The sequence below is a fragment of the Micromesistius poutassou genome, assembly GCF_964030765.1.
Source record: "Micromesistius poutassou genome assembly, chromosome: 9".
Lineage (NCBI taxonomy): Eukaryota > Metazoa > Chordata > Actinopteri > Gadiformes > Gadidae > Micromesistius > Micromesistius poutassou.
The window spans coordinates 9,465,378-9,489,522 of NC_140279.1; the positions used below are offsets into that span (position 1 = coordinate 9,465,378).

Sequence of the window (24,145 nt, forward strand, 5' to 3'; positions counted from 1 at the left end):
GCCAGTGGTTGCTATGGCGAGGGCAGTGGTTGCTATGGTGCAGGTACTGGTTGCTAAGGCGAGGCCAGTAGTTGCTATGGTGAAGGTAGTGGTTGCTATGGCAAGGCCAGTGGTTGCTATGGAAAGACTAGTGGTTGCTATGGTGAGGCCGGTGGTTGCTATGGTGAAGGTGAAGCAACCTATCAGCCGCACCTATCAGCTCTGATTGCAACACGCATATTGGAATGTCTGGCAGACGTCAGCACTTGGATGACTGCCCATCACCTGAGGCTTAACCTCAACAAGACTGAGCTCCTCCTAATACCAGGGAAAGATTTCCCACACATGGACTTACTGGTCACTGTCGAGAACATCACTGTATCTCCAACTGCCAGAAACCTTGGTGTGGTACTGGACAACCAGTTATGTTGCACCGCAAACATCACCGCGGTGGCCCGATCCTCCTGCATTATTTGCAGATTTGCAAGGGAAGCAGCTCAGCTTCTAGTCCAAGCGCTGGTCATCTCCCGCCTGGACTACTGCAACTCACTCCTGGCTGGACTCCCTGTCTCTGCGATTAAACCTTTGCAGAGTATCCAGAACATGGCAGCGCGCCTCGTGTTCAACCAACCTAAATTCTCCCATGTGACCCCCTCTTCCACCACCTCCACTGGCTCCCTGTAGTAGCTCGCATCAGATTCAAGATGATGGTACTGGCAAACAAGGCAGTCGATGGAACTGCCCCTGCCTACCTTGAAGCGTTGGTCAAACCACACACCCCTGCTCGATCCCTCCGCTCAACTACCTCAGCTGGACGTCTGGTACCGCCATCGCTAAGAGCAAGCAAAGGTCGATCAGCAAAATCACAACTCTTCTCTATTTTGGGACCACAGTGGTGGAACGAGCTCCCTGCTGATGTCAGGATCACAGAATTGCCCACCAGCTTCCGCAAAAGACTCAAAACTCACCTGTTCAGAGTTCACCTAGACTCTGCATAGCCATTCATAGCCTCCGCCCACTATTGTCTGTTGTACGCCCTGGCACTTAATGAACGCACTTAATGCACTTTGTATTCATTCATGCACTTTGTATTCATTCAAGATGCATATGCATCTTGTGTAGCATGTACTTAATTGTGTAGCATCTGCAGTAGCTAGCTATCACAGCTGTATACGGGGGAATGGGTTGGCCTGGCGATCTTTACTGTACCGACAGCGATATATTGTTTCACTTCTTATGACAAATGTAATTATTGTAAGTTGCTTTGGATTAAAGCATCTGCTAAATGCCCTAAATGTAAATGTAAGGTAGTGGTTACTATGGCGCGGCCAGTGGTTGCTATGGTGAGGGAAGTGGTTGCTATGGTGAAGGTACTGGTTGCTATGGTGAAGGTACTGGTTGCTATGGTGGAGGTACTGGTTACTATGGTGAGGGCAGTGGTTGCATGGTGAAGGTATTGGTTGCTATGGCAAAGACAGTGGTTGCTATGGTGAAGGTACTGGTTCCTAAAGCGAGGCCATTGGTTGCTATGGCGAGGCCGGTGGTTGCTATGGTGAAGGTACTGGTTACTATGGCGAGGCCAGTGTTTGCTATGGCGAGGCCGGTGGTTGATATGGTCAGGCCAGTGGTTGCTATGGTGAAAGTAGTGGTTGCTATGGTGATGCCATTGGTTGCTATGGTGAAGGTAGTGGTTGCTATGACGAGGCTGTGGTTGCTATGGCAAGGCCAGTGATTGCTATGGTGAGGCTGTGGTTGCTATGGCGAGGCCGTGGTTGCTAGGCGTACCTTGCTGAAGACGGTCTTGACGTAGATGGGCAGGTCTCCGTGGGGGCTGCTGAATCCGCCCACGATGCTGAAGCCCAGACCCTCGGGCCCCTTCAGCAGGGCCACCGCCCGGGGGCCCGGGGCCCTAGGACACACGCACACACATCAACATACAGAGTAACACACACACATCAACACACACAGTAACACACACACACACACACACACACACACACACTCAGTAGGGCCCCTACTGCAACCCACACAGAATATACATCAATACATCATACATCAAATAATGATTCCTTAATCACATTTTACATTTGGACTTACTCTGGCTGTGTGTGTGTGTGTGTGTGTGCGTACTCTGGCTCTGTGTGGACCGCTGATGTGTTGGACAGGTTCTCCACCTGACTGGTCACTGCACCGATGTTAGTGTCTGCAATCACCTGGACGCACGCGCGCACACACACACACACACACACACACACACACACACACACACACACACACACACACTCCAGGTGAGTTGCGACCTTGGTGGTCACAACAGAGGATACATTTTACCTGTGTGTGTGTGTGTGTGTGTGTTACCTCCAGGGTGAGGGGTGTGTCAGAGTCTCTCTTCAGGAGGTCGACGACCTCAGAGTGAGACAAACCATCGAGACGAACGCCGTCAATACTGACCACCCGGTCTCCCACCTACACACACACACACACACACACACACACACAGGATCTATACTGACCACCCGGTCCCTGACACACACACCATCAATAATTGTGTGTGTGTGTGTGTGTGTATGTGTGTGTGTGTGTGTGTGTGTGTGTGTGTGTGTGTGTGTGTATATGTATTATGTGTGTGTGTGTGTGTGTGTGTGTACCTTGAGCTGCTGGCTCCTAGCCGCTAATCCGTTTGCTTGGATCATAGCGATGAAGACGGGGAGGTCCCCCAGTGGGCTGCCCCGCCCCCCTGCGATGGACAAGCCCAGACTGTCCCTGGAGCCCTGCACACGGCCAATCACATCACTGCCTGCCCGGTCAAATGTCCAGCTCAGCCAATCACATCACTCCTGGGCCCCGTTTCCCGAAAGCATCGTTAGCCTAACGACGTCGTTAACACCGTCGTACGATCATCGCAGAATTTTCGGACCGTTTCCCAAAAGCATCGTTACGTAACAACGTCGTTAAAACCCTCGTAGCTAACGACGCCTACAGGGGTACCCGTTAAGCACTAGGATGCATCGTTACTATAGCCTCAGTGGAGTCACCAGCTGGACATTCCGTGTATTGGATGTGTTTTATTAAAACACGTCATCCAATACCACTGAATGTCCAGCTGGCGCTATTTAGCAATACCCCAAAAACAGTGGTTACCGCATATATATTACTCGTAGACTACTGTTAGATTTAAACAGCAAAGACAGAGACATGTTAGAAGTCAACACATAATTAATTTATTGCAGCAATTTAAAATTCCAAAAATAAATGTACAGATGAAACGCCACGTCACAAGGCAACCCTATCACAAGGCATATAATAAAATCAAATGATTCCGTTGCTCGTGTGGGAGGTCGCTTGCGAGCGGCACTTTCTGTCTCCCTCTGATTTTAATTCAACCATCGTGGTTAAAATGTCCTCATATTGATCAATGACAGAAGACATACTGTACATGAATCATGCTGAAACCAGCGGGTGTCGGATAATTTCTGCAGGCGTTTTTTGTTGCGATTGTTTGACATAAAGCACTGTAGGCGCGTCGGTGAGGCTGTGATGAAGTTCACTATTTATTGGACCGTGTCTAGACAGTTACGAACTCCCTGACCTTAGTGGAGTGCACAATCGCCAAGTTGAGAGCGTGGTTTTCTGTACGTAGACTGCTGTGGGAAACTGTGCTGCGATGCGTGCCATTCCCGCTTACATTGCCCGCACCATCATACCCCCTGCCCAACAATATGGGCAGGAATCGATCTAGACCAGCAACAGCAATAGCCGTGTCAATGCCTCTGCGTTTGAATGATAATGAATGAATGGAACGTTGCATTTTTAATGTTGACACCAAAGTTTCTAGAGAGTGCGCGGCGCGTCAATCACTGAATGAATGAATGAATGAAACGGAATGCAGGAATCAGAGAAAGTCTGCCCTCTTTGCGGTGCAAAGCATGTTTCAGAAACCAGCACATTTAAATAAATGCTATAGGCCTAGTTGTCACACAGACACTTGCTATTTTTTATTTTTTTAATATAGAATTATTTCAGGGGAGAAAATGCCGTGAAACAATGTAGGCCCCTACGCACGGTGCGTTCGGGATTAGGACTGATATAGCATATGTCGGCCTAGACCTAATAAATTGTGTTTTAATATTTGTAGCATTCATCTTAGTCTATTCTTTTCGTAGGCTACTCTGCTGTTGGCCTTGATGGGGAGATATTTTTTTGCTGCCACAAAATATAGTTGAATCCAACAACATTCCTGCGTCTCCCCCTCCTACCGAGCCCATTTCAGCACCGTGTCAGTAGACAGCTACAATCCTACGACGTCGTAAGAGCAGAGCACGCGCGTTCATGTTAAGATGAGTTTCGGGAAACGCTCCCCTAAAATTAACGATGCATTGTGAGATCCATCGTACGATGGATCGTACGAGCATGGATCCATCGTTATCAGGAAACGGGGCCCAGAGTCACATGACCTTACCCGCGTGATCTGGACGGTCCGGACAGCCTGGGGTCCCACTGTAAACACATGACATCACAACATGACATCACAGCATTACATCACAACATGCGAATCAGAACATTCTCCTACCGGTGTTGTTGGAAGACGAGATGTTGCCGGGGGCGATGCTTGGCGTAGGGTCAGAGGTCACCTCAGGGACCTGGGAGGGGGTGGGGATTGCCACCGTGGGGGGCGGACTCACAGAACTTGAGCAGCTTCTATCTTCAGTCACATGACCCATCTGAGAGGAAACACACATTTAAACACAAACACAAACACACACACACACACACACACACACACACACACACCCCTACCTGGCTGCTCTGGGACGTCTGTCTGGAGGGGGTCCATGTTGCCACCTTCAGACGTCCCACCTCCAGATGAACACACCCTCTGGTACACTGTAACACACACACACACACACACACACACACCCTCTGGAACACTGCAACACACACACACACACACCCTCTGGAACACTGCAACACACACACACACACACACACACACTCTGGAACACTGCAACACACACACACACACACACCCTCTGGAACACTGCAACACACACACACACACCCTCTGGAACACTGCAACACACACACACACCCTCTGGTACACTGCAACACACACACACACACACCCTCTGGAACGCTGCAACACACACACACACACCCTCTGGAACACTGCAACACACACACACACACCCTCTGGAACACTGCAACACACACACAAACACACCCTCTGGAACACTGCAACACACACACACACACCCTCTGGAACACTGCAACACACACACACACACACCCTCTGGTACACTGCAACACACACACACACACCCTCTGGAACACTGCAACACACACACACACACACCCTCTGGAACACTGCAACACACACACACACACACTCTCTGGAACACTGCAACACACACACACACACCCTCTGGTACACTGTAACACACACACACACACCCTCTGGAACACTGCAACACACACACACACACACACACACACCCTCTGGTACACTGTAACACACACACACACACACACACACACACACACCCTCTGGAACACTGCAACACACACACACACACCCTCTGGTACACTGTAACACACACACACACACACACACACACACACACACACACCCTCTGGAACACTGCAACACACACACACACACCCTCTGGTACACTGCAACACACACACACACACACACACACACACACACACACCCTCTGGAACACTTCAACACACACACACCTTCTGGTACACTGCAACACACACACACACACACACACACACACACACACACACACACACACACACACACACACACACACACACACCTTCTGGTACACTGCAACACACAGACACACCCTCTGGTACACTGCAACACACACACACACATACACACACACACACACACACACACACACACCCTCTGGTACACTGCAACACACACACACACACACCCTCTGGTACACTGCAACACACAGACACACCCTCTGGTACACTGCAACACACACACACGCACACACACACCCACCCTCTGGTACACTGCTACACACACACACACCCTCTGGTACACTGCAACACACACACACACACCCTCTGGTACACTGCAACACACACACACACACACACCCTCTGGTACACTGCAACACACACACACACACACACACCCTCTGGTACACTGCAACACACACACACATACCCTCTGGTACACTGCTACACTGCTACACACACACACACACACCCTCTGGTACACTGCAACACACACACACACACCCTCTGGTACACACCTTGAGCATGGCTGCGACGGCCTCCTGGTGGGCGTATCTAACCTGCTCCCCGTTGACTGACAGGATCTGGTCACCCTGCATCAGCCTACCGTCCAGCTCTGCGGCCCCGCCCACCACCACCTCTGAGATGAACACGCCCCGCCCACTCCTGCACACACACACAGTGGTTAGTGGTGGTGGTGTAGACGGGGGGCCATGTTAGCGGTAGCACAGTGGTTAGCGGTGGTGGTGTAGACGGGGGGCCGTGTTAGCGGTAGCACAGTGGTTAGCGGTAGTGCTGTAGACGGGGGGCCGTGTTAGCGGTATCACAGTGGTTAGCGGTAGTGCTGTAGACGGGGGGCCATGTTAGTGGTAGCACAGTGGTTAGCGGTGGTGGTGTAGACGGGGGGCCATGTTAGCGGTAGCACAGTGGTTAGCGGTGGTGGTGTAGACGGGGGGCCGTGTTAGCAGTAGCACAGTGGTTAGCGGTAGTGCTGTAGACGGGGGGCCGTGTTAGCGGTAGCACAGTGGTTAGCGGTAGTGCTGTAGACGGGGGGCCTTGTTAGCGGTAGCACAGTGGTTAGCGGTAGTGCTGTAGACGGGGGGCCGTGTTAGCGGTAGCACAGTGGTTAGCGGTAGTGCTGTAGACGGGGGGCCGTGTTAGCGGTAGCACAGTGGTTAGCGGTAGTGCTGTCGACGGGGGGCCGTGTTAGCGGTAGCACAGTGGTTAGCAGTAGTGCTGTAGACGGGGGGCCGTGTTAGCGGTAGCACAGTGGTTAGCGGTAGTGCTGTAGACGGGGGGCCGTGTTAGCGGTAGCGCAGTGGTTAGCGGTAGTGCTGTAGACGGGGGGCCGTGTTAGCGGTAGCACAGTGGTTAGCGGTAGTGCTGTAGACGGGGGGCCGTGTTAGCGGTAGCACAGTGGTTAGCGGTAGTGCTGTAGACGGGGGGCCGTGTTAGCGGTAGCACAGTGGTTAGCGGTAGTGCTGTAGACGGGGGGCCGTGTTAGCGGTAGCACAGTGGTTAGCGGTAGTGCTGTAGACGGGGGGCTGTGTTAGCGGTAGCACAGTGGTTAGCGGTAGTGCTGTAGACGGGGGGCCGTGTTAGCGGTAGCACAGTGGTTAGCGGTAGTGCTGTAGACGGGGGGCCGTGTTAGCGGTAGCACAGTGGTTAGCGGAAGTGCTGTAGAGGGGGGGCCGTGTTAGCGGTAGCACAGTGGTTAGCGGTAGTGCTGTAGACGGGGGGCCGTGTTAGCGGTAGCACAGTGGTTAGCGGTGGGTTAGCGGTAGTGCTGTAGACGGAGGGCCGTGTTAGCGGTACCTCTTGCCCACGATGCTGAGGCCCAGGCCGCGGCCGGCCTTCTTCGTCAGCTCCACGCTGAGCAGCTCCAGGTTGAGTGGGTCCCGGTCCTGGGGGTCCCGGTCCTGGGGGTCCCGGTCCTGGGGCTCCTGGAGGTCCTGGGGGGTCCGGTCCCGCAGCACCAGCAGACGCACGCGGCCCGGGGTCCGGCGCAGCGCCGCGATGGCCTCCTGGTGGAGGACGCCGCGCAGGTCCACACCATTCACCTACACATGCACACACGCATGAACACACACGCACGCACACGCACGTTATAACACATACACACACACACACACACACACACACACACACAGACAAACAAAGGGGTCTGGGGTTGTGGGTTCGAGACCCACCTGGAGGATCTGGTCCCCGGGCCAGAGGCGACCGTCCCGGGCGGCGGCGCCCTCCTCATACACCTCATGGACCAGGATGGCCTCCTGGGGGGGGAGAGAGTAACCCTTACCAGTGTTAACCAGTGTTAACTAGCCCTTACCAGTGCTAACCAGTGTTAACTAGCCCTTACCAGCTGTGTGTCCTGGCCGCCCACCACACTGAGGCCCAGACCTGAGGTTCCTTTGTGGATCTCAATCAGAGTCTCCTGACCGGCAAGGACTGGTCTGAAGGCTGGGTCTACACACACACACACACACACACACACGCACACACATGCACACACACACACACACACACACACACACACACACACACACACACACACACACACACCCCAAACTCAATTACCTCCCACATTTTGGTAAAATAAAGGCCCTTTAAAATTGTCTGTGTCTGTGTGTGTGTGTGTGTGTGCGTGTGTGTGTGTGTACCTGAGGCAGCAGGAGGTTCAGTGAGGGGTGGAGGGGAGACAGAACATGTGGCCTCTTTACTGGAAACTGTGGAGGACTACACACACACACACACACACACACACACACAAAATCATAAAGGGACCTTATTTTAGTTCAACTGGGTCAGTCCAGTCTAGTTAAACTGGTCTGGTTTAGTTAGTTTGGTTTAGTCTAGTTCAACTGGTCTGGGTTAGTCTAGTTAAACTGGTCTGGGTTAGTCTAGTTAAACTGGTCTGGGTTAGTACAATCTAGTTAAACTGGGGTGGGTTAGTCTAGTTAAACTTGTCTGGTTTAGTCTAGTTCAACTGATCTGGGTTAGTCTAGTTAAACTGGTCCGGGTTAGTCTAGTTAAACTGGTCAGGGTTAGTCTAGTTAAACTGTTCTGGATTAGTTTAACCTAGTTAAACTGGTCTGGGTTAGTCTATAACTGACCTGCGGTTCTAATAGAACCGGAGGAGCCAGTAATGGAGGGTCTGGAACCTTCCACACACGCACGCACACACACACGCACGTGGAGCAGGAGGTGGAGGTGGTGGAGTAGGAGGTGGTGGAGGATGAGCAGGAGGAGGAGGTGGAGGTGGAGAAGCAGGAGGTGAAGGTGGAGGAGGAGATGGAGGTGGAAGAGGTGGTGGTGAAGGAGGAGGTGGAGGGGAAGGAGGAGGAGGTAGAGGTGGAGGAGGTGGGGGTGGTGGAGGAGGAGGGGAAGGAGGTGGAGGTGGTGGTGAAGGTGGAGGTGGTGGTGTCTGGTACCTTGATGCTGCTGCTGGTGTTCTGGTTCTCCTTCACACTCTTCAGACCGCTGCTACTGGTCCGGCTACCAGTACCAGTATTAGCTCCAGTACTGGTACTGGTCTTGATACTCTGAGAGAGCTCAACTACAGCCTGTAGGAAGAACACACGGGTGTAACTACCGTCAGCTATTCAGTATTCGTCAGTTAGTCAGTCAGTCAGTGTGTGTGTGTGTTCTGACCTTGGTCTCTACGGTGGGGGGGCCCTGGGTGTCAGGAGCAGCGGCCGACACACTGTCTGAAGAATCAGCCTGTAACGCACACACACACACGCATACACACGCATACAAACACACACACACACACGCACACAAGGTAGAATGGATTCTGTGATGCAATGGCTTCACTGTGTGCACATATTTATATAAATATTGTTTGTGTGTGTGTCATGTATGTGTGCTCGTGTGTGTGTGTGTGTGTGTGTGTGTGTGTGTGTGTGTGTGTGTGTGTGCGTGTAAAGACAGGTATGCCGACCTCGGGGGAGGGGGTCTTGAGCGAGGGGGGGGGGTTGGGGAAGGGGGTGACAGCCATTTGATTGACAGCATCCTCATTCCTAGAGACAGACAGACAGATAGACAGACACAGAGACACACAGACACTACCATTAGTACCAACATTGCTATGCAAAGACAGGATATCTGGTATTCTACATTACCCAGCATGCCCTGTGTCCTACCTCACCACTACATTACCCAGCATGCCCTGTGTCTTACCTCAATAGGAGGAGTTTGACCTTGGGGGCGGAGCTCTTGATTATGGCGGAGGCGTTCTGGTGACTGCGTCCGTACAACACCTGGCTGTTAATCTAGAGACAGACAGGTAGAGAGACAGATAGGTAGAGAGAGACAGACAACACCTGACTGTTAATCTAGAGACAGACAGGTAGAGAGACAGACAGGTAGAGAGAGACAGACAACACCTGGCTGTTAATCTAGAGACAGACAGGTAGAGAGACAGAAAGACAGGTAGAGAGACAAACAGGTAGAGAGACAAACAGGTAGAGAGACAGACAAGTAGAGAGACAGATGGGTAGAGAGACAGACCTCCAGCAGCTGGTCTCCCACCCGGACGGCCCCCTGGCGTGCGGCCGCCCCCCCCGGGCTCAGCCCCACGATGTAGATGCTGAGCCGGCTGCGGTCGCGGTCGCCTGCCAGGCTGAGGCCCAGGCTGAGCCCCGGCCCCACCGGCTCCTTCTCCAGCTCCACACTCAGCACCTCCCCTGGGAGCTCCTGGTAGCGCTGCAGCACGCCGTCTGGGGAGACAAGGGAAAGCCTGGGGAGAGAGGCCTGGAGGCCAGGGGACAGAGGCCTGGAGGCCTGGGGACAAAGAGGCCTGGAGGCCAGGGGACAGAGGCCTGGAGGCCAGGGGACAGAGGCCTGGAGGCCAGGGGACAGAGGCCTGGAGGCCTGGGGACAAAGAGGCCTGGAGGCCAGGGGACAGAGGCGTGGGGATAGAGGCCTGGAGGCCAGGGGACAGAGAGACCTGGGGACAGAGGCCTGGGGATAGAAAGGGGCCTGGGGACAGAGGCCTGGAGGCCTGAGAGGGCCTCACTGTGAGCGGAACTCACCCACACACGCACATACACACTAATACCAATACACACATACACACACACATGCACACTAATACCAACACACACACACACACACACACTAATACCAATACACGCATACACACACACACGCACACTAATACCAACACACACACACACACACACACACACACACACTAATACCAATACACACATACACACACACTAATACCAACACACACACACACACACACACACACACACACACTAATACCAATATACACACACACACACACACACACACACACACACACACACATACACACTAATACCAATACCACACACACACACACACACACACACACACACACACACACACACACACACACACACACACACACACACACACACACACACACACACACACACACACACACAAATACCAATACACACACCTGCAAGACACTGGACTCAAACATGAGTGTCCATGCGGACATAACTACAGACATACAGAACTACAGACAGACACAGACAGACTGCCAGAACCAAAGACAGACAGAACCACAGACAGACAGACAGAACTACAGACAGACAGACAGAACAACAGACAGACATCTTAAAGGAGGAGGATCTTAAACTGAGACTGAAACTGAAAGCTAGACTGTTGCACACACACTGGTGCTGGGAGCAGAGAGGTTCAGGTCCTGGTTTATCTGGAGACTGGGTCCCACAATCCTCAATCCACATTCCACTCAGAGACAGGGAGAGAGAGAGAGACAGGCAGGCAGACAGATGAGGACAGTGAGAGGTGACCTCTGTGTTCCATCAGAGCGCTGCCCCCTGTGGGGGAGGACGGGAGTTCGGATACTAGCTGCAGTGGAAACACACACACACACACACACACACACACTAACCCTTCCACCAACACACTCACCCTCGCACTAACCCTCACACTCACCCTCTCATCAACACACTCACACTCTCAAATAACCCTCACACACTCACCCTCTCATCAACACACTCACCCTCTCAAATAACCCTCACACACTCACCCTAGCACTAACCTGGCAACCCACTAACCCACTAAGCCTCACACTAACATACTAACCCTCTCATCAACACACTCACCCTCTCAACTAACCCTCACACACTCACCCTCTCAAATAACCCTCACACATAACCCTAGCACTAACCTGGCAACATGGCCCATTCTTCAGTGGTCCCTCAGCAGAGCCATCCCCTCAGAGCTCGCGCGTGTTAGCGTGTGTTAGCGCGCTGCAGTAGGTGATTGTATGGGTGTGTGTGTGTGACAGAGCATTTGTCTGCATGTATTAGCATTAGCGCTAGAGCCAGTGTGTGTGTGTGTGTGTGTGTGTGTGTGTGTGTGTGTGTGTGTGTGTTTGTGTGTGTGTGTGTGTGTGTGAGTCAGAGACAGTGTGTGTGCGTGTGTGTGTGTGAGAGGTAGCGAGTGTGTGTGATGTGTATCGCCGGTCTGCTGCTTGCTTGCAGAGCTTGGCTTTTTCCAGAAAGAGATTTACAGCAACGAGAGAGAGAGAGAGAGAGAGAGAGAGAGAGAGAGAGAGAGAGAGAGAGAGAGAGAGAGATGTGGGAGAGAGAGGGGTGGGAGAGAAAGAGAGATAGAGGGGAGAGAGAGATAGAGGGGAGAGAGAGAGGGCGGAGAGAGTGTGGAGAGAGAGAGGAAGGGGGGAGAGAGAGAGGGGGGATCAATGGAGAGAGGTAGGGAGATGGTTTTGCTGCTACATTTTTCTCACCCTGCAACCCACCCCCACCCTCTCCCTCTACGCATCTGTCTACAGTGAGACAATACACTAGTATATACACTATAATATACTAGTATATATTATATACACTATAATACACTAGTATATATTATATACACTATAACATACTAGTATATTTTATATACACTCTTGTACTGTAAGGATTGTACTTTGAGAACAATGTACCTGTCTCTGCAGCAAGTGTTCTAGTGTGGGTGTGTGTCTGTGAGAGATGGTCAGCTCAGCCTAGTGAATTGTCCTTGACCTGACTAGTGTGGCCTGATTCACTGTTCTCACACACACCGTCTCACACACACACCTTCTCTCTCTCACACACACACACACACACACACACACACACACACACACACACACACACACACACACACACACACACACACACACACACACACACACACACACACACACACACACTCCACTGTGGAGCATTTACATAATATTCATAAAAAACTGATTTACAAATCCATATGTTTTAATTCATATTTATATAATAAATAATCAATAATTATATTAATAATATATTTATGCAATATTAATATATTTATGAGATTACCTATAATACTTCTATATCTTTAACAATTATTCTATGAAAGGTCGAGGGGGCTATTCCTCACTATTCACAGAGCCTGAGGTAAATAATTGTTTTAGTATATACTACACGTGAACACTCCAAAAATAAACAAGATAACACCTTTTGACGTAATTTATTTGTTTTTATTAGCGTTTTATTTGTTTTTATTAGCGTGACGAGACGACCGTCACATGCAAAATTTTGCAATGAAAACAATATCCCATGTTTGAGATCTCAATCATGGGATATTGCCCAATATCCTGAGATAGCGAACCAATCAAATTGCGCCATCTTAGGAGGTTCACGTGTAGCATATACTCAATGAATATATCATATTTATACATTTAGATATTACCTCATATATATATATATACACTTAAAGATGTATGAATATTATCTGGAATATGTTATATTTATATACTAACTAATACATCATATTTATAGATATTATCTATTACATACAATATATATCATATTTATAGATAATGTCTATAATATATATATACATACATTATATTTAAATATTTATGCATATTTGTACATTAAAAAATTTCTATAATATATATATACACGTTATATATTTATGAATTCTATCTATAACATAGATGTCATATTATAAAAGTATAAATGTGATCCGTAATATATTAAAATACCCTATAGTTGATATAATATATATATATTTATATATCATATAGTTGATATATTAATATATATATATTTATATATCATAGAGTTGATATATTAAAATCCTCCATCAGTAACGACACTTGAAGAACAGTCTTTAAACGTATTAAGGTCTACTCTTTATTTAGTCAACATGAGGGCAGAGGACCAGACCAGACCAGATCGGACCAGACCAGACCAGACCAGACCAGACCAGACCAGACCGGATCAGGAGTCAATGTGCTGTGATTGAAGGAGATGTGATGTTTGGGGTCAGAGAGCTTTGGGGCCGAGGGACACCGAGCCGTCTCTACGGTGACTAATTGATTGACACCTCAGAATCATGGACTGTTGTTACTCTGCTCCCTGGACATCAGAGGAGTGAGACATCAGAAGCCAGGAGAAGGGCTTCTTAAACTGAGAGGGACCCACAGACCACACACTCTGAAACACTCTCCACACCCCAGGGGGTGATCTGAGGTTCTGTGTTCTGTGTTCAGAGTGATCAGAGTGTTCATTGTTCAGAGTGATTAGTGTGATCAGAGTGTTCAGATTGTTCAGTATTCAGAGTGATCAGAGTGGTCAGAGTGTTCATTGTTCTGAGTGATCAGAGTGATCAGGGTGATCAGAGTGTTCAGAGTGTTCAGTGTGATCAGAGTGATCAGTGTGATCAGAGTGACGAGTGATCAGTGATCAGCGTGATCATCTCTAACTAAACCATCGCAGCCCACTTTGGGTCCCAGTTCCTAGTTTAAGAAACCCTGCCTGCATCCTAACTATCAATCAAGACCATCTACTGAGCTCAGGGGATTGGACCAGACAACCTCTAACAAAACACAACCCGTTAAACCACAATCCACCACCACTACCCACCACTACTAACCACCACCACTAACCACCACCACCACTAACCCGGCCCCAGCAGAGTACAGGACCGCGTCCTTGTGTGTGTGTGTGTGTGTGTGTGTGTGTGTGTGTGTGTGTGTGTGTGTGTGTGTGTGTGTGTGTGTGTGTGTGTGTGTGTGTGTGTGTGTGTGTGTGTGTGCCCTACAGGAGGCGCTAGCCTCTTCCCAACAAGCCCTCAGGCCACCGGCCCTGGAAACACACAAAGACACACACATTAACACACAGAGATACACAAACACATATATATATATACACATATATATATATATATATATATATATACACATATATATATACAGATATATACATATATATATTACATATGAGGAGCTCTTTTTCAAAAACTTTCAAAAAAATAAATCCATTTGAATAGTTTTCAGGAAAATTACATTTTCTACCTAGACCCACATATTTTGTTAATATTCAATTGATCCTGATAAAATGGTTTGTTGGCCCAGTCTGAACATTTTGAACAATGATTTTTAAATGAAACAACAATATTGTTGATTATAAATTCAAAGTTTATTTTTACTTTTTCCAAAACACTATAAAATCCATCCATTTTTTTCCAAAAATGCTGTAAATCCATTGGTTTATGTTTTTTTTCTTTTTTTAATAAGAGAACATGCAACATACAATATCAGGGACTCATCTCATACTATAAATTGATATAAATCAAATGCAAATGCATGAAATAAAGACCTCCACACTCTGGGCCAGTCAGTGCTATCCCTCTAGTCAGACAAGGTGAACCATTTCGGCCTCACACTCAACGTTGTCCCACTGCCCTCACACGCAAGGTGGAGATATCGCATTTAGGCAAAAAATAGGTTTGTCGCTTTTTCGCCGTTTGGAAAAAAAACTGCATCTTGCGGTACATTTTAAACAAGGAAATATAGCGATTTGGCATTTAATGTTTATGGAGCAGTGAATAGGTTCAGTATTTCAATTTGCCGTTTATCGTGTTTTGGAAAAGAGCTCCTCATATATATATATACACACACATATACATATACACATACACATATATATATATACATATACACATATATATATATATATATATATATATATGTCATGATGTAGCAGAAGAGGTGGAGGAGGAGCTGATGGAGCGGTCTACTCTCTGATCTCCACCCTGGAGGGGATGGAGGGTAAGCGGTCTGCTCTCTGATCTCCGTCCTGGGCGGGGGGGGGGGGTTATCTCCAGCCGTCCTGATGGTCTAAAGGACAGGACCCCGCCCCACACCACCCCAGCATGCTGACCATTGCTGCTTCCTCTCCACCTCCCCTCTCTCTCTCCATCACTCCTGAGATGTCACCTGCACGGAGTCCCCTCTTCCCACCTCAGACTGAAGACAGGGAAAGCAGTGGGGCCCGAAGACATCAGCCCAAGGCTACTGAAGACCTGCTCTTCAGAGCTGTGTGGTATCCTAACACACCTGTTCAACCTGAGCTTGCATCTACAGAAGTCAGTGGAAAAGGCTGTGGAAAACATCTTGCCTGGTACTTGTCCCAAGGAAGACCCATCCCACACATCACAATGACTACAGACCAGTAGCGCTCACCTCACATATTATGAAGACATTTGAGAGACTTGTCCTCTTCTACATCAGGACTAGTGTGTCAACTCAAATGGATCCTTTACAGTTTGCATATCAGCCCTATATCAGCGTCGATTATTTACATGCTCTCATTTACATGCTGCAGAGGGCATACACACATCTGGACACCCCTGATGCATCTGTAAGGATTACATTCTTTGGCTTCTCAAGCGCCTTCAACACAATTCAGCTGCGACTGCTAGGGGAGAAGATGGATAAGATGAAGGTGGATCCATTACTGGTACTGTGGTGTTTGGATTACCGTTCCCTCAGACCACAGTACATGCTCCTACAGAACAGTGTCTCAAGCACCATCCTGAGCAGCACAGGGACACAGCGGATTTCCAATATAACACCAACAGCTGCTTTTTGCAGAAATTTTCAGATGACAACTGTTGTCGGCCTCATCAAAGGGGGCAATGAGGATGAGTATATGGATACACACCTCAGGACTGATTGTTGTTTAAACCTTGTTATTTATTTCATTTTCATTACCTCAGGAACCCTGCACATTGGCACATTTATACTTATAGTCATATTTATTTTTTAATGCACAAGTCACCTACAAATGGACAGTTACATGTATATAGTATGTTTATCTTATTCTAATAGTTTTTTATTATATTTTATTTCAAATTGGTAAATTTATTTGTATATATACTCTTGTTTCGCACTCTTTTCCCACTGTACTGCTGGTCACTTGTGAATTTCTCCTAAGGGGGGGTTAATAAACGACTATCTATCTATCTATCTATACAATAAACAACTTTGTGGAGTGCACACAATAACCTCCATCTCAACACCACTAAAACTAAGGAGATAGTTGTGGATTTCAGGAGGGGGAGGAGGAGGACTCAACCAACACCAATCACCATCAGGGGCACTGAGGTGGAGGTGGTCGCCAACCACAGGTACCTTGGTGTGCAGCTTGACAGTGAGCTGGCCTGGAAGAGTCATATGGAGGCGGCGTACAGGAAGGGACAAAGCCTTATTTCTTAAGGAGGCTTCAACATCTGCCAATCCCTGCTGTGCAGTGGCTACCATTCAGTGGTGGCCAGTGCTCTGTTTTTTGCTGTGGCCTGTTTGGGAGAAGGCGCCCGCACAGCGGACAAAAACAGACTGGAGAAGGAAGGCCGGCTCATCAGGAAGGCCGGCTCAGTGGTCGGGGCTGAGCTACTAACGGTAACACCGTGATGGTGATCAAGAGCAGCACCTTGAGTCAGAGACTGATTGCACCAATGTGCAAAATCGAGAGCTACAGGAAGTCTAGTATACCAGCTGCTATAGGTGCTAGGTTTTACAATGTACAAAACTAACTTTGCACTTTTTTAGTATTTATGTATTGTATTTTAAGTATGGAAGCTATCTGAGGAAATGTGTGGTGTTATGTCTGTCTTGAAGCTGCAGTCGCACTTTAATTTCCTGTAAAGGATGATTAAAATTATCTATCTATCGAACCCACCATTGGTCTGTAGTGGCCCGGGATCCGCCCGGCCTTCTGATTGGCTGGGAGGGTCTGTCCGGCCTTCTGATTGGCTGGGAGGGCGGTAGGGAGGGGGCAGTCTGGCAGTGGGTGGGGCTACTGCTGCTTTCTGCAGGGGACAGAAAACCAAACCGTCCTTAAACCACAGGGCCCCCTGACCCCAGGACCCTGTAGGGGCCTACCCCAGGACCCTGGAGGGGTCTGGGTCCAGGGGGTCCAGGGGCTCTAGGGGGACTAGGAGTCTAGGGGGTCTAGGGGGTCTAAGGGGTCTAGGGGTCTAGGGGGTCTAAGGGGTCTAGGGGGTCTGGGGGTCTAGGGGGTCTAAGGGGTCTAGGGGGTCTGGGGGTCTAGGGGGTCTAGGGGTCTAAGGGATCTAAGGGGTCTAGGGGGTCTAGGGGGTCTAAGGGGGGGTCTAGGGGGTCTAGGGGGGGTCTAGGGGTCTAGGGGGTCTGGGGGTCTAGGGGGTCTAGGGGGTCTGGGGGTCTAGGGGGTCTAGAGGGTCTGGGGGTCTAGGGGGTCTAAGGGTCTAGGGGGTCTAGGGGTCTAGGGGGTCTAGGGGTCTAGGGGGTCTAGGGGGTCTAGGGGTCAGGGGTCTGGGGTCTGGGGTCTGGGTCCAGATGCACCACTCACCGAGGGCGGGGTCCTGCTGCCTCTGTGTGTCATGTGACTGGAGGCTGAGAGCGACACAGGCTGAGAGGAACCATGGAGACAGAGGTCAGAGGTCAGACAGGAAGGGGGGGGGTGCCCTAATAGTAAGTACCCTGATAGTGGTGTACCCTGACTGTGGTGTACCCTAACAGGGGTGTACCCTGACTGTGGTGTACCCTGACTGTGGTGTACCCTAACAGGGGTGTACCCTGACTGTGGTATACCCTGACTGTGGTGTACCCTAACAGTGGTGTACCCTGACTGTGGTGTACCCTAACAGGGGTGTACCCTGACTGTGGTGTACCCTAACAGGGGTGTACTCTAACAGTGGTGTACCCTGACTGTGGTGTACCCTAACAGGGGTGTACTCTAACAGTGGTGTACCCTAACAGGGATGTACCCTGACTGTGGTGTACCCTGACTGTGGTGTACCCTAACAGTGGTGTACCCTGACTGTGGTGTACCCTAACAGGTGTGTACCCTGACTGTGGTGTAACCTAACAGTGGTGTACCCTGACTGTGGTGTACCCTAACAGTGGTGTACCCTGACAGTACCCTGAAAGTGGTGTACCCTAACAGGGGTGTACCGTGATAGTGTTGTACCCTGTGTGTGAAAGTGAGTGTGAGAGTGAGTGAGTGAGTGAGTGTACCCTGGGTGTGTTGCTCAGGCTCTGGACAGTGAACACTACTGGGCTCTCCGCTGCCTTGATGGCCGACACCGCCTCCTGGTGGCTGGCGGCCTGCAGGTCCACGCCGCTCACCTGGAGTACACAATGTACACAATATATATATATATATATATATATATATACACACACACCTACAGAACACAATACACACAATATATATATTTAGTATATTCTACATGTGAACCTCCTTAGATGGTGCAATTTGATTGGTTCGCTATCTCGGGATTTTGGGCAATATCCCATGATTGAGATCTCAAACTCGGGATATTGTTTTCATCGCTAATAAAAACAAATAAACCCCTAATAAAAATAAATAAATCCCAGCAAAAAATGTTTTCTTGTTTATTTTTAGAGCAGCTACAGGAGCAGCTACAGGCTATTCCCCACTATTCACCTCACCTTTGGCGAATAATAGTTACTACTACTACTACTATATATACACACCTACAGAACACAATACACACACAACATATATATATATATATATATATATATAGATATATATATATGTATACACACTTACAGCACACTATATATACTATATTTACTATATACACACACACCTAGAGCACACAATATATATATATATATATATATATATATACACTCAGGGGTGCACATAACGTTTTTCGTTTTTTTTTAGTTACTCAGGTGAGTACCAGGAGATGGTGTTTGGTACGCACCCCACACACACCCCACACATTTCACAAAGGAGATTCCATTTTCAATACACAACTTCTTGAGCACAGCAGTGTTTTTTGCTCCACCTTTTTGTAAATGAAACTGCAGCAGCTTGACCACGGAGGGATTGACTGTCTCACAGTAAGGAACGTTGCGATCAGCAGATTTTGCACAGTTCAGTTCGTTAGGTTACGGTTAAGGTAAGGTTACGGTAAGGTTAAGGTTAAACTTAAGGTAGGGTTAAAGTTAAGGTAAGGTAAGGTTAAGGTTAGGCTAAGGTTGGGTTAAGGTACCTCTAGGATCTTGTCTCCGGTCTTCAGGGTGGTGTGGTCAGCAGGGCTGTGGGGGAGGACCTCCTTGATGAAGATGCCTCTAAGCTCCTCCCCGTTACGGAGTCGCTTGATCACATGACGCCCGCCCACGATGCTGATGCCCAGGGATTGGCCGGGCTCAAGCCACACCTCCACCCTGAGGACAGGTGGAGCTCTGTCAGTAAAACCTCCACCCTAACCAGGGACAGCTGGAGCTCTGTCAGTAACACCTCCACCCTGAGGACAGCTGGAGCTCTGTCAGTAACACCTCCACCCTGAGGACCAGTGGAGCTCTGTCAGTAACACCTCCACCCTGAGGACCAGTGGAGCTCTGTCAGTAACACCTCCACCCTGAGGACCAGTGGAGCTCTGTCAGTAACACCTCCACTCTGAGGACAGCTGGAGCTCTGTCAGTAACACCTCCACCCTGAGGACCAGTGGAGCTCTGTCAGTAACACCTCCACCCTGAGGACCAGTGGAGCTCTGTCAGTAACACCTCCACCCTGAGGACAGCTGGAGCTCTGTCAGTAACACCTCCACCCTGAGGACCAGCTGGAGCTCTGTCAGTAACACCTCCACTCTGAGGACAGCTGGAGCTCTGTCAGTAACACCTCCACCCTGAGGACAGCTGGAGCTCTGTCAGTAACACCTCCACCACGTCTACACTGACGACCACAACGTACCACCAGATACCAGTAGAGAGAGAGAGACAGGCAGGCAGAGAGACAGAGGGACAGACAGGGAGGCAGAGAGACAGGCAGGCAAAGAGACAGGCAGACAGAGAGAGAGAGACAGAGACAGAAAGACAGGCAGACAGACAGACAGACAGCTCACCTCCTGGGCGGGCCCCAGTGGCTGAAGGCTGGTGTCTCCTCCCCCTCTCCCTCCTCCCTCTCTGGTAGATAACTGCGCACACACACACACACACACACACATACACACACACACACACACACACACACAGGTTGTCTTCTGAACGCTTCCTATTGGCTGCTGGGCTCACCTATGTTGTCCTTCTTACCCGTCACCTCCTCTGATTGGTAGAGCAGTTCCTCTGTGGCCCCACCTCTTCCTTGTCCCTGAATTTACCTCTCTCCTGGATCTGTTGTTGTTGTTACAAACATGTTATAAACAAGTTGTTACAAACATGTTGTTACAAACATGTTGTTACAAACCTGTTATAAACAAGATGTTAAGAACATGTTACAAACACGTTGTTACAACCTGTGACATACAAAAAAACATGTTACACACAACACAAATGTTAAACACAACTCGTAACACACAACACGTTACACAGAACACACAACACGTTACAAACGCACAACACGTTACACACATTAGTTATAGACACTAGATTTCAACACTAGTTATCGACACTAGTTATCGATACTAGTTATGGACACTAGCTATAGACACTAGTTATGCCCTGATGGGCCACCAGGGGGAGCCAGAGACCAGTATAGAAACCAGTCAGAATGAACCCCCAAAAACAATACTCTTACCTAGTAACTAAACTAACCACATCTACCCTAACACCTAAACTAACCATCTCTAACCTAACACCTACACTAACCATCTCTAACCTAACACCTTAACTAACCATCTAACCTAAAACCTAAACTAAACACCTCTACCCTAACACCTAAACTAACCACAACTACCCTAATGTGATAGCTGTGGGTGTTCAAAGGGTGGGGGCCAGTTTAAAGGGGTGGAGCAAGTTAAAGGGGAGGGGCCTGTGTCAGTACTGACTCTGTGTCGGTGTCCGTCAAGGTGAGTTCTGAGTCAGCCTCACTGTCTCTAGAGCCTAGAACACACACACACACACACACACACACACACACACACACACACACACACACACACACACACACACACACACACACACACAGTTAGATACAGTTAGATTCCAGATTAATACAGTTATCTTATGTTAGTGGAACACTTTAACCAATTAAGACAACAATTCAATAATAATAACAATACAATATAGTGCATCCACACACACACACACACACACACACACACACACACACACACACACACACACACACACACACACACACACACACACACACACACACACACACACACACACACACACACACACACACACCTGGAGCCTGGCTCTCCTCTTCCTCCTGATTCTTTATGTCCTGTCGCTCCTCTTCCTCACCCCAACTCTAAATACGAGACAGGTCAGTGAGGAGAGAGAGACAGTAAGGAGAGAGACAGTGAGGAAAGAGAGACAGGTCAGTGAGGAGAGAGAGACAGTGAGGAAAGAGAGACAGGTCAGTGAGGAGAGAGAGACAGTGAGGAAAGAGAGACAGGTCAGCGAGGAGAGAGAGACAGTGAGGAGAGAGAGACAGGTCAGTGAGGAGAGAGAGACAGTGAGGAGAGAGAGACAGGTCAGTGAGGAGAGAGAGACAGGTCAGTGAGGAGAGAGACAGTGAGGAGTTAGAAACAGTGAGGAGAGAGAGAGACAGTGAGGAAAGAGAGACAGGTCAGTGAGGAGAGCGAGACAATGAAGAGAGAGAGAGAGACAGGTCAGTGAGGAGAGAGAGACAGTGAGGAGTTAGACAGTGAGGAGAAAGAGACAGTGAGGAAAGAGAGACATGTCAATGAGGAGAGCGAGACAATGAAGAGAGAGAGAGAGAGACACAGGTCAGTGAGGAGAGACTAGTAATTCATGGGATCCCAGTCCCACTTCCCAGTTCCAGTGTTCCCAGTCTCTCCCAGTCTGACCCGACCCCTCCCCACCGTGGTTGACTGCACCCACCTGAGGTGCTGATAGGCTGACGTAGAGAGGGGGCGGGGCCACATCGTCCACAGTCATCTCCGGCCCCTCCCCTCCCAAGGGGTCAGAGGTCTCCAGGGGGGAGGCGGAGCGAGGGAGACCTCGGTCCACGGTCAGCTCCTCCTCCTCACGGGGCGCGGCCTCTCTCAGGTCCTCAGGGAGGATGGAGCCGTCACCGTATCCCTGACACACACACACACACACACACACACACACACACACACACACACACACACACACACACACACACACACACACACACACACACACACACACACACACACACACACACAATAAAACACAGTAGGGCTAGACAGCAGAAGGTTCTAGGTGGTTTTGGGGATGCGGTTCTTTGCTGGTGGTCTGTGAGAACACTGGGTTCTGTAGGGCAGTGTTGTGCATGAACTAGTTCAAAAGAACAAGTTCATTTTTCTATGAACTTTGAACTGAACGTAACATATTTTTAACTAAAGAACTTGAACTTGAACTAGTTTTTTTAGATTTTGTGACATTCTGAATTGATGCTTAGGTCCAGATGACATGTTTATTAAATAGAGTTACTGCCTTAGTTGTGATGAATGAAACAGGTGTACAAATAATATCCACAATTTGAGATTGTAGTGATGGACAGCTGGTAATGGAGAGGATTCATTTTAAAAGATAAGCACAGAATACTCACTCCAACAGTTTTTCTTCGGTTTCTAAAAAAACGAATGATGAACATGAACTAGTTCAAAACTGAATTGGTGAACTATGAACGTGAATTTATTAATTTTCTTTTGTATGAACTGAACTTTGAACTAGTTCATGTGAAGTGTGAACTTGCACAACACTGCTGTAGGGGAACACTGGGTTCGTTAGGAGAACACTGGGTTCTGTAGAGGAACACTGGGTTCTGTAGGAGAACACTCAGTTCTTTAGGGGAACACTGGGTTCTGTAGAGGAACACTGGGTTCTGTAGGAGAACACTCAGTTCTTTAGGGGAACACTGGGTTCTGTAGAGGAACACTGGGTTCTGTAGGAGAACACTCAGTTCTTTAGGGGAACACTGGGTTCTGTAGAGGAACACTGGGTTCTGTAGGAGAACACTCAGTTCTTTAGGGGAACACTGGGTTCTGTAGGAGAACACTGGGTTCTGTAGAGGAACACTGGGTTCTGTAGGAGAACACTCAGTTCTTTAGGGGAACACTGGGTTCTGTAGGAGAACACTGGGTTCTTTAGGGGAACACTGGGTCTTTCGAGAAC

The 24,145-nt window shown here is 49.0% G+C and overlaps 1 protein-coding gene across 11 annotated transcripts in view; it reads right to left on the reverse strand.

Annotated features, from left to right (window-relative positions):
* Positions 1-24,145, reverse strand: part of patj (PATJ crumbs cell polarity complex component) — a 50,910-nt gene that overhangs the window by 10,710 nt on the left and 16,055 nt on the right. For 5 of the 11 annotated variants that reach the window (XM_084473160.1, XM_084473161.1, XM_084473156.1 and 2 more), the window contains 21 exons: positions 22,883-23,083; positions 22,220-22,286; positions 21,856-21,910; positions 21,122-21,202; positions 20,935-21,006; positions 20,083-20,257; positions 19,070-19,180; positions 18,402-18,461; positions 17,751-17,880; positions 10,255-10,463; positions 9,925-10,016; positions 9,686-9,764; positions 9,394-9,462; positions 9,174-9,305; positions 8,403-8,478; positions 8,102-8,208; positions 7,932-8,015; positions 7,558-7,802; positions 6,261-6,408; positions 4,777-5,701; positions 4,541-4,700 (listed from right to left, as the gene is read on the reverse strand). In XM_084473160.1, coding sequence (XP_084329286.1) covers positions 4,684-4,700; positions 4,777-5,701; positions 6,261-6,408; positions 7,558-7,802; positions 7,932-8,015; positions 8,102-8,208; positions 8,403-8,478; positions 9,174-9,305; positions 9,394-9,462; positions 9,686-9,764; positions 9,925-10,016; positions 10,255-10,463; positions 17,751-17,880; positions 18,402-18,461; positions 19,070-19,180; positions 20,083-20,257; positions 20,935-21,006; positions 21,122-21,202; positions 21,856-21,910; positions 22,220-22,286; positions 22,883-23,083 — 3,135 coding nt within the window. In that variant the 3' untranslated portion in view covers positions 4,541-4,683. Of the gene's footprint in view, positions 1-731; positions 813-1,764; positions 1,889-2,109; positions 2,193-2,337; positions 2,446-2,627; positions 2,751-4,438; positions 4,477-4,540; positions 4,701-4,776; positions 5,702-6,260; positions 6,409-7,557; positions 7,803-7,931; positions 8,016-8,101; positions 8,209-8,402; positions 8,479-9,173; positions 9,306-9,393; positions 9,463-9,685; positions 9,765-9,924; positions 10,017-10,254; positions 10,464-17,750; positions 17,881-18,401; positions 18,462-19,069; positions 19,181-20,082; positions 20,258-20,934; positions 21,007-21,121; positions 21,203-21,855; positions 21,911-22,219; positions 22,287-22,882; positions 23,084-24,145 lie in introns of those variants that run through there. The other 6 variants (XM_084473162.1, XM_084473155.1, XR_014637017.1 and 3 more) reach the window with 5 other exon arrangements.